The sequence below is a fragment of the Mus pahari genome, unplaced genomic scaffold (assembly GCF_900095145.1).
Source record: "Mus pahari unplaced genomic scaffold, PAHARI_EIJ_v1.1 scaffold_10879_1, whole genome shotgun sequence".
Classification (NCBI taxonomy): Eukaryota; Metazoa; Chordata; class Mammalia; order Rodentia; family Muridae; genus Mus; species Mus pahari.
This window is the reverse complement of record NW_018393497.1, coordinates 21,184-31,496: the sequence shown is the minus strand read 5'-3', so window position 1 is coordinate 31,496 and position 10,313 is coordinate 21,184. Positions and strand designations below refer to the sequence as shown.

At 37.7% G+C, this 10,313-nt stretch overlaps 1 protein-coding gene across 1 annotated transcript; it reads left to right on the top strand.

Annotated features, from left to right (window-relative positions):
- Window positions 1-9,140: 9,140 nt before the first annotated feature.
- Window positions 9,141-10,010, top strand: LOC110315565 (vomeronasal type-1 receptor 4-like). The gene has a single exon (XM_021189592.1). It carries the CDS (start codon window positions 9,141-9,143, stop codon window positions 10,008-10,010), a length of 870 nt encoding a protein of 289 aa, XP_021045251.1.
- Window positions 10,011-10,313: the final 303 nt, after the last annotated feature.

The window sequence follows — 10,313 nt, the reverse complement described above, 5'->3', positions numbered from 1 at the left end:
AAAAAGGGAAAAGGGAAATAGAAGCGATAAAGAAAACCCAAAATGTGACAGCTCTCCAAGGAATCCCTAAGGAATTTAATCATATGCTTTTTAAGGTCTTTGAACAGATCCAGGACATGTGGACCCAGGATCCCCATAAACGTGTATACATTTCTCTCCAGACATAATGTCCTACTGCAAGCTTCTTGAAGTAGCCTCACCTCCACTTATAACATCCCACTCCAGGGACTCCAATTCTTGTTGCAGATGTTAGTCCCACTAGGTCTTTTCAGTAGCATAATCTTCTTTTTTCTCCTATCCCATATCCATTTCTTTGTGCCTCCAAGCAATATGAAGAAGCCATCTCTACCAGGGATTCTTAGACATTACACTTGCATAGGATTCGGCAACCAAAGAATGGAACACCAACCACACAAAGGTAAGATCTGAATTAATCACAAAAATACATCAGAACTCATAACTCCACATGCTCAGAAATGTGTCCAACAGGGCATAGTAACCCATATTAGAGTTTGTGTTTATTAGTTCAATGGAACTAATAAACAAGGGAAGGACATCAGAATTTCAATCATGGATATGTTCAAAGACCTTAAAAATCACATGATTAAATTCCTTAAGGAAGACTGAGAAAACAAAGAAATCACTGAATGAAATAGTGAAGAGTCCAAGACAAGAAAGTAGAACTGCAGTTATGTAACATGATCTTCTTATGGGACTCCTAGCAGTGGGTGGTTTCAGACCCTGTGGCTTTCCTTTGAGAACCTTTCCTCCTACTGAATTACCTCTTCCAGTCTTAATAGGAGAGGCAGTTCCTAGTCTTACTGCAACTTGATATGCTCTTGCTGGTTGATATCCATGGGAAACCTCCACTTTTCTAAAGATAAATGGAGGAGGAGTAAATGGGGGAGGTATGGACTGGGATGAGAGGGAATTGGAAACTGTGGTCAGGATGTAAAACAATGAAAATTTAAAAACAGAAAAAGGAAACTTTAAGTGAATTAAAAGCAGAAAATGTTAGAATATCAAGAAAAATATTTCAGACATCAGGCTTACCAACATAGTACAAGAAATGAAGGAGAGAGTTTCAGGTTCAATAGAAGACAAGATATAAGAAATGATGCCAAATTAATGAAAATAATGTCTAAAACATACAAGGTACAAAACATTTAGGAAATATAAAACACTGTGCAACATAAAATCTAAAAAGAATAGATTAGAAGTAGAAGGAACCCAGATTAAAAAAAAATATTTTTGGCAAAACCATAAAAATCCTCAATAAGAAAGTGCTTACCAAAGTACAAGAATAAAGGAAATGAATAGACAGGGCCAGGAAAGCATATTCTTCTGACACATAATAATTATGTCACTAAACAGACAGACTAAGGAAAGAATATTTAAATCTGAAATGGAAAAAGACCAAGTTGCATATGATGGTAGACCAATTAAAATAATACCAAACTTCTCAGTGGAGACTCTAAAAACCAGAAGTGACCAAAAATTGCTCTACATATTCTGAGGGACCAGAGATGACAGCCCAGAATAAACCCAACCAATGGACAGAATCAGCCGACCCATGTTGTTGAATTAGGGAAGGCTGTAAGAAACAAAGGAGAAGAGCAATCCTGTAGGAGCAGTCTCAATTAATCTGGACCCCCAAGATCTCTCAAACACTGGACCACAAAACAGACAGCATATATCAGCTGATACCTAATAAAAAATTGGAAAAAAAAAACAAGACCCTGACAGGACCCTGATATATCTATCTCTTCTGAGGCTATGTCAGTGCCTGACAAATTCAGAAGTGGACACTGTATGGAACACAGGGCACCAGAGAAAGTACTAAAGGAGTTAAAGGGATCTGCAACACTATAGGAGGAAGAACACTGTTTAATAAACAGTACTCCTCTAGAGATCATGTCTCTAGTTGTGTATGATGCAGAGGATGGCCTAGTCAGTCATCAATGGAAGGAGAAGCCCTTGGTATTGCTAAGATTATATGCCCTAGTACAGGGCAATGCCAGGACCAGGAAGCAGGAGTGTGTGGGATTGTGATCAGGGCAGAGTGAGAGTATAGGCAATGTTGAGAGAGGAATCTCAGAAAGGGGATAACATTTGAAATGTAAAAGAGAATATCTAATAAAAATTGAATAAAAAAGAGAAAAAGAAAAGGGCATTTAAAAAGAAAAAGAAAGGAAATATCAACAACAATCAAAGAAAATGCAAAAAGATCCCAACTCAAATATATAGGAAATCCAGAACACAGTGAGAAAACTAAACCTAATGATAATAGGCATAAATGAGAAAGAAGATTTTCAAATTAAAGGGCCAGTAAATACCTTCAACAAAATTATAGAAGAAAACTTCTCTAACCTAAAGAAAGAGNTGCCCATGAATATACAAGAAGCCTATAGAACTCCAAATGGACTGGACCAGGAAAGTAATTCCTCCCAATACATAATAATCAAAACACCAAGTGCACTAAACAAAGATAGAATATTAAAAGCAGTAAGGGAAAAAGGTCAAGTAACATATAAAGGCAGACCTATTAGAATTACCCCAGATTTCATACCAGACTGTGAAAGCCAAAAGATCTTGAACAGATGTCAAACAGACCCTAAGAGAACACAAATGCCAGTGCAAGCTACTATACCCAGCAAAATCTCAATTACCATTGATGGAGAAACCAAAGGATTCCATGACAAAATGAAATTTACATAATATCTTTCTACCAATCCAGCCAATTAAAGGAAAATAAAGGGAAAACACCAAAACAAGGATGGTGACTATGCCCTAGAATAGTAAAGAAAGTAACCTTTCCATAAACCTAAAAGAAGATAACCACATGAACAGGATCCTGACTCTAACAATAAAATTACAGGAAGCAACAATTACTTTTCCGTAATATCTCTTAATATCAATGGACTCAATTTCCCCAATAAAAAGACATAGAATAACAGACTGGATACACAAACAGGACCCAACATTTTGCTGCACACAGGAAACCCACCTCAAGGACAAAGACAGACAGTACCTCAGAGTAAAAGGCTGGAAAACAATTTTCCAAGCAAATGGTCCCAAGAAAAATGCTGGAGTAGCCATTCTAATATTGAATTAAATAGAATTTCAACCTAAAGTTATCAAAAAAAAAAAAAAAAAGGTAAGGAGGGGCACATAATACTCATCAAAGGTAAAATCTACCAAGGTGAACTTTCATTTCTGAACATCTAGGTGCTAAATGCAAGGGCATCCACATTCATTAAAGTAGTACTTTCTCTAGCTCCTCCAGGGCTGCAACCTTGTAGGTGCAACAACAATATGAACTAACCAGTACCCCCTGAGCTCGAGTCTCTAGCTGCATATGTAGCAGACAATGGCCTAATCAGCCATCATTGGGAAGAGAGGCCCCTTGGCCTTGTAAACTTTATATGACCCAGCACAGGGGAAGACCAGGGGCAAGTAGTGGGAGTGGGTGGGTAGGGGTGCAGGGGCAGAGGGGGGTATAGGGAACTTTCCGGATAGCATTTGAAATGTAAATAAAGAAAATAATAAATAAATATATATATATAAATAAATAAATGAATGAATGAATAGAAAGAAAGAAACTTTAGTAAAGCTAAAAGCACTCATTGCACTGCACACAATAGTAGTGGGAGACATTAACACCCCACTCTCATCAATGGACAGATCCTGGAAACAGAAAATAAACAGAGAAACAGTGAAACCAACAGAAGTTATGAACCAAATGGATTTAACAGATATTTATAGAACATTTTATCCTAAAACAAAAAGATATCTCTTCTTCTCAGCACCCCATGGTACTTTCTCCAGAATTGGCCATATAATCGGCCAGAACACAGGACTCAACAGATACAAAAACACTGAAATAATCCCAAGAATCCTATCAGATCACAACGGAATGAGACTTCAATACCAAAATAAATAATAGAAAGCCCACATACACGTGGAATCTGAACAACACTCTATTCACTGTTAACCTGGAAGAAATAAAGACTTTTTAGAGTTTAATGATAATAAAACCACAACATATCCAAACAAATGGGACACAATGAAAGCAGTCCTAAGAGGAAAACTCATAGCTCTGAGTGCCGCCAAAAAGAAACTGGAGAGACCATACACTAGCAGCTTTACAGCACACCTTAAAGCTCTAGAACAAAAAGAAGCAAATTTACCCGGGAGGAGTAGACAGAAGGAAATAATGAAACTAAGTGCTGAAATCAACCAGGAACCAAACAAAAAAAGTATACAAAGAATCAACCAAAAAAGGGAGCTGGTCCTTTAAGAAAATCAACAAGATAGATTAAATCCTAAGCCACACTAACTAGAGGGCAAAGTGATAGTATACTAATAAACAAAACCAGAAATGAAAAGGGAGACATAACAACAGAATCTGAGGAAATCCAAAAAATCATCAGATCCTACTACTAAAGCCTAAACTCAAGAAAACTGGAAAACCTGGAAGAAATGGACAATTCTCTAGACAGATACCAGGTACCAAAGTTAAATCCGTATCAGGCTAATTATCTAAACACTAGCATATCCCCTAAAGAAATAGAAAGTCATTAATAAACTCCCACCCAAAAAAAAGCCCAGGACAAGACGGGTTTAGGGCAGAGTTCTATCAGACCTTCAAAGAAGACCTAATTCCAATACTCCTCAAGCTATTCCACAAAATAGAAACAGAAGGTACTCTACCAAATTTGTTCTATGAAGCCACAATTACTCTGATACCTAAACCACATGAAGACCCAACAAGAAAGAAAAATTCAGACGAATTTCCCTTATGAATACTGATGCTAAAATACTCAATAAAATTCTCCCAAACCAAATCCAAGAACACATCAAAACAATCATCTATCATGATCAAGTAAGCTTCATCCCAGGGATGCAAGGGTGGTTCAGTATACAGAGGTTCATAAACGTAGCTCACTATATAAATAAACTCAAAGACAAAAAACACGTGATCATCTCATTAAATGCTGAGAAAGCATTTGACAAAATCCAACACCCATTCATGATAAAAAAAAGAAGTCATGGAAAGATCAGGAATTCAAGGCCAATGCCTTAATATAATAAAAAGCAATATACAGTAAACAAGTAGCCAACATCAAACTAAATTGAGATAAGCTTGAAGCAACCCCACTAAAATCAGGGACAAGACAAAGCTGCCCACTTTCTCCCTACCTATTCAATATGGTAGTTGAAATCCTACACAGAGCAATTAGACAACAAAAGGGGATCAAAAAGGAACAAATTTGAAAGGAAGAAGTCAAAATATCACTATTTGCAGATAATACGATAGTATATATGAGTGAAAAATTCCACCAGAGAACTCCTAAACTAAAGTGTGGATACTCTGCTCCTTAGAATGGGGAACAAAATAACCATGGAAGGAGTTACAGTGACAAAGTTCAGGGCTGAGACAGGAGAAAGGAACATCCAGTGACTGCCCCACCCAGGGATCCATCCCATATACAACCACCAAACCCAGACACTACTACATTTGCCAGCAAGATTTTGCTGACAGGACCCTGATATAGCTATGTCTTGTGAGGCTATGCCAGTGCCTGGCAAATACAGAGTGGATGCTTACAATCATCTATTGGATGAAACACAGGACTCCTCATGAAGGAGCTAGAGAAAGAACCCAAGAACTAAAGGGATCTGCAACACTATAAGAGGAACAACAATATGAACTAACCAGTACTCACCCCCAAAGCTTGTGTCTCTAGTTGCATAGATAGCAGAGGATGACCTAGTCAACGATCAATGGGAGGAGAGGTCATTGGTATTGGTAAGATCATGTGCCCCAGTACAAGATGATACCAGGGCCAGGAAGCAGGAGTAGGTGGAAAAGGGAGCAAGGCAGGGTGAGGGTATAGGGTACTTTCAGAGGGAAATCTAGGAAAGGTGATAACATATGAAATGCAAATAAAGAGAATATCTAAGAAAAAATAGAAAACTCAAAGGCAGGAAAAAATTAGCTTAAAAGACAACACTTGATCTCAACATTGTTTAGATGAATAAAAATTATCTACATCCTTTTCTGAAAAAAATGAATTGCTCCTCTATAATTAATGAAGCAGACCTCTCATTTCAGTAATGCATAACTGAATTTGATCCCATGATATCTCAGGTAATCATGAAATGGATTAGTGCAAACATGCCTTGGTGATGAATACAAAGCATACCAAGGAATTTCATCATCCTTACAGTCTGCAGGGATGTGAGAAGATAACGGTCACGTCAAACTTCTACATTTCATTGAGAAAAAAAAATGGTTTGATTCGCTACACCTGGGGCAGAGATGCTCAGAAAAGTTTCACATTGCATCATGCAAAGTTGTATACCCACTACTATTGAAGGTAAAATTTTAATTGCATGTCTGAGGGGAGTGGAGGTCACACAGTTACATGCCCATATATCAGGTACTGGCTTCTGCACTCTACTACATGTCAGGAGTCATAAGACCATGGCACTGAGATCAGCATCCTGGAAAGAGAAACAGCACTTGAAGTGTATCCAGTGGGGTCTGTGAGTCAGAGTCCAAAAAGAATTAACCATCAAGAGACTAGCTAAGCATGATTTCAGAAAATTCAGCTTGGAATTGAACTATGGCACACGAAAGTAGCAATTGGAAAAGCATCTGAATCACGTGCTCAGGACACAGACAAAATGAACATGAGGTAATACACATATAACACATTTTCTGACATTCTTACATTTATGAGTCCTTCACTCACTGGATTTCTNGCTGTTTATTTCAAAAGACAATGAAACCTAGAATACACGGTCATGAAAACTTGTTTTAAAATTAGTCTACTGCTTAGCCATGATCCTGAGAATCTTTCCTTATTGCTGATCTGACTCTAGAGTTCAGTAGAGTCTACATCAATTGTTCTTCAGAGAGAGGGTGGAAGGTAAATGAACTATGAAATCCCAACTTGACAGCATAGCCAAATGTAGAGTGCTTAAAAAGAAAGTCTTAAATTTGTCACATGAGGCCCTTGGAGACAGAGACTGTATCTGCCCTGTAAAGAATATAGTCTGGGATCATAGTGAGGCTTGTTCCCTCCTAAATTGTGCTCAGAAAACTTTACATAAAAATAAGACCTATTGTTTACCAGTCCAAACACTGCCAGTCCCATGCAGACCATCTTTTTTTTTTACACAAATGCTCTTAATTCTACCTTTGGAGAGAAATATATATATATATATATATATTATATATATATATATATATATATATATATATAATGAATTGGACAGTTGAGGATACAATGATGTGAAGGAACAAACTGAAGGTTTATTTACAATTAACATATAGCTGTGAACCTGAATGATTTTCCTAAGGAAAGTTATAATTTATTTGATTTTTAATTTTAGGAAGCTGAAGGTGGAAATGTATTCCAGTGTAAGTGTGTGTGTGTGTGTGTGTGTGTGTGTGCATGAATGTACAACTATGCATCACTTTTGTGCTTAGAATGTTCAAAGGCCAGAAGAGGATCTTGGAACCCTATCACTAGAGATATAATTGTTCATAAGCTACCATTTGTACTGAGAACTTAACCCAGGTTCTCTGAAAGAACAGCCAGTGCTTTTAAATGAGCCTTCTCTCTAGCCACAAGTACTTCATTAGTTACAAAGGGTAAAAGGGGATCCTGACAAAAGGAAGTGTGTACACATCATGCAGGAGTTGGGTGGTTTGCAAACCTTAAAATTCTGTACAGAGACACTGCTTCAGGTGCCAGGTACCACTGAAGTATACCATCAGGTCCACAATCATAATGTTGTGATCCATACCCTTTTACCTTGGGCTTACTTTGTTTCTGAAAATTAATATATGACATGGGAGTAGGACTAGTTTGTATTAGGCAATCATTTTATTTGTTTTACAAACGTAAGTATAAACAATTAACCAGCATCTAAAATGGGCCACTTTTAATGGATATGCATACTTCTACTAAGACTGGTTTCTGCAGGGTCATAGTAATTGCTCTACATTAAAATTCTCAGTGATTACTAGGAATTAATATTTCATATGAACAAAAAACCAGTACACACACATGCAAAAATAAGTACAAATATTATACCATATCAATAGTTTAGAAGATGTAAAATATATAATGAATAAAAAAATATATGAGTCTGTTCATTTCATTGATGTCCTTGAATGATTTTACAGGTAGTTCTGGATCACCATAACCTGTCAACTTTGTACACTTAAAAGTCCTCACTTTTGATATAGGTACAGAGACAAAATTTAGAGCTAAGATGAAAGGATGGACTATCCAGAGACTACCCCATTCGGGAGTCCATCCCATCATCAGCCACCAAACCTAGATACTAATGCTCATGCCAACAAGATTCTGCTGAAGGGACTCTGATATTGCAGCCTCTTGTGAGGCTATGCCAGTGCCTGGCAAACACAGAAGTGGATGCTCACAGCCAGCTATTGGATGGAACACAGGGTCGCCAATGGAGGAGCTAGAGAAAGTACCCAAGGACCTTAAGGGGGCTGCAACCCTGTAGGTGGAACAACAATATGAACTAACCTGAGTTTGTGTCTCTAGCTGCATATGTAGCAGAAGATGGCCTAATCGGCCATCATTGGGTAGAGAGGCCCCTTGGTCTTGCAAACTTTATATGACCCAGCACAAGGCAAGGCCTGGGCCAAGTAGTGGGAGTAGGTGGGTAGGGGAGCAGAGGTGGGGGGAGGGTATAGGAAACTTTCGGGATAGCATTTGAAATGTAAATAAAGAAAATAATAATAACAATAAAAAAAACTGAAAAAAAAAAGTCCTCACTTTTATCACTAACCAAGCATGGACGTATGAATACTTGTCTCCCAGAAGCTTGTATCATTTTTCTTTATCTGCTTAACTAAATCCAAATAAGAGACTTCTCATATGTGATTATTGACGGAGCTGTATATATTTCCTATAAAGCTAGAGATGGCACATTATATACACAGAGATTATAATGAATTTTTTTAATTCCTATAGCTGAATCAAGGAATCATTCTGCATAAGCCTCATTATGATTATAGAATATAATATAGTGCATGCAGCCTATGTCCCATCATTCCATGTCAGAATTCTAAAAACACAGGATTTGAGAACATGGGCTACAGTGATGTTGTAGTAAGTGTGATCTTCTTATCACAGACTGTAGTTGGGGTCCTTGGCAACTCCTTCTTAGCCTACCATTATCTGATGCTTTACTTTGTGGGATGCAGGTTAAAGTTCACAGACTGGATTCTGCAGCACTTGATTGTAGCCAACTTCTTAACTCTTCTGTGTAAAGGAATTCCCCACACTATGTCTGCTTTTGGGTTGAAAGTCTTCCTCAGTGACATTGGTTGCAAACTGATCTTCTATGCTCACAGAATAGGAAGGGGTGTGTCCATCAGCAGCACCTGCTTTCTGAGTGTCTTCCAGGCCATCACCATCAGTCCAAATGCTTCCAGGTGGACACAGCTTAAAGTCAAGTCTCCCAGTTACATTGCTTCTTGTGTGTACATGAGCTGGGTTCTGTCATTTGTAGTAAATATAGCTTTTCCCATGTACATGACAGCAAGACAAGACAATAGGAACATTTCACGCCTACGGGTGTACGATTTCTGTTCTACTGTTCATCTTGACAAGATCACTGACATTCTCAGTGCAATATTTCTCCCTATTCCTGATGTGGTGTTCATGTTACTGATGCTTTGGTCCAGCGGCTACATGGTTTGTATTCTCTACAGACATAAGCAGAGAATGAAGCACATTCATAGGAGCACCTTTTCCTTCAGGTCCTCTGCTGAATTCAGAGCCACAAAGACCATTCTGCTCTTGGTGAGCACCTTTGTCTTCTTTTACACAATTTCTTGCATCTTACAAATTAATATGTCTCTTTGGCATAGTCCAACCTCATTATGGGTAAACATGGCTTCAGTAGTTGCTGCAGGTTTCCCAACCGTAAGTCCCTTTCTGGTGATCTCCAATTAACTCTGTGAGCTTTCACTCTGTTCTGCCTGTGCAGGGAACAGAATATCTTAATGATATCAGTAACATCAAGATTGAATGGTTTTGAATAGTGTATATATTATATACAATTACGAATACATACTCAATCATGTCACAAAAGGGGGTTGTAGACATTCATGAACTAACCTGTAAATGCAAATTGTGAATATATTATAAAGTGTATTGTTGCATATCTTACATTTTGTCACATAAACAATGTTAACCAACTTTTATAAATAATGTCATACTTTAAAAAATGCTTTGGTAGGCAATATATTTTGTTGA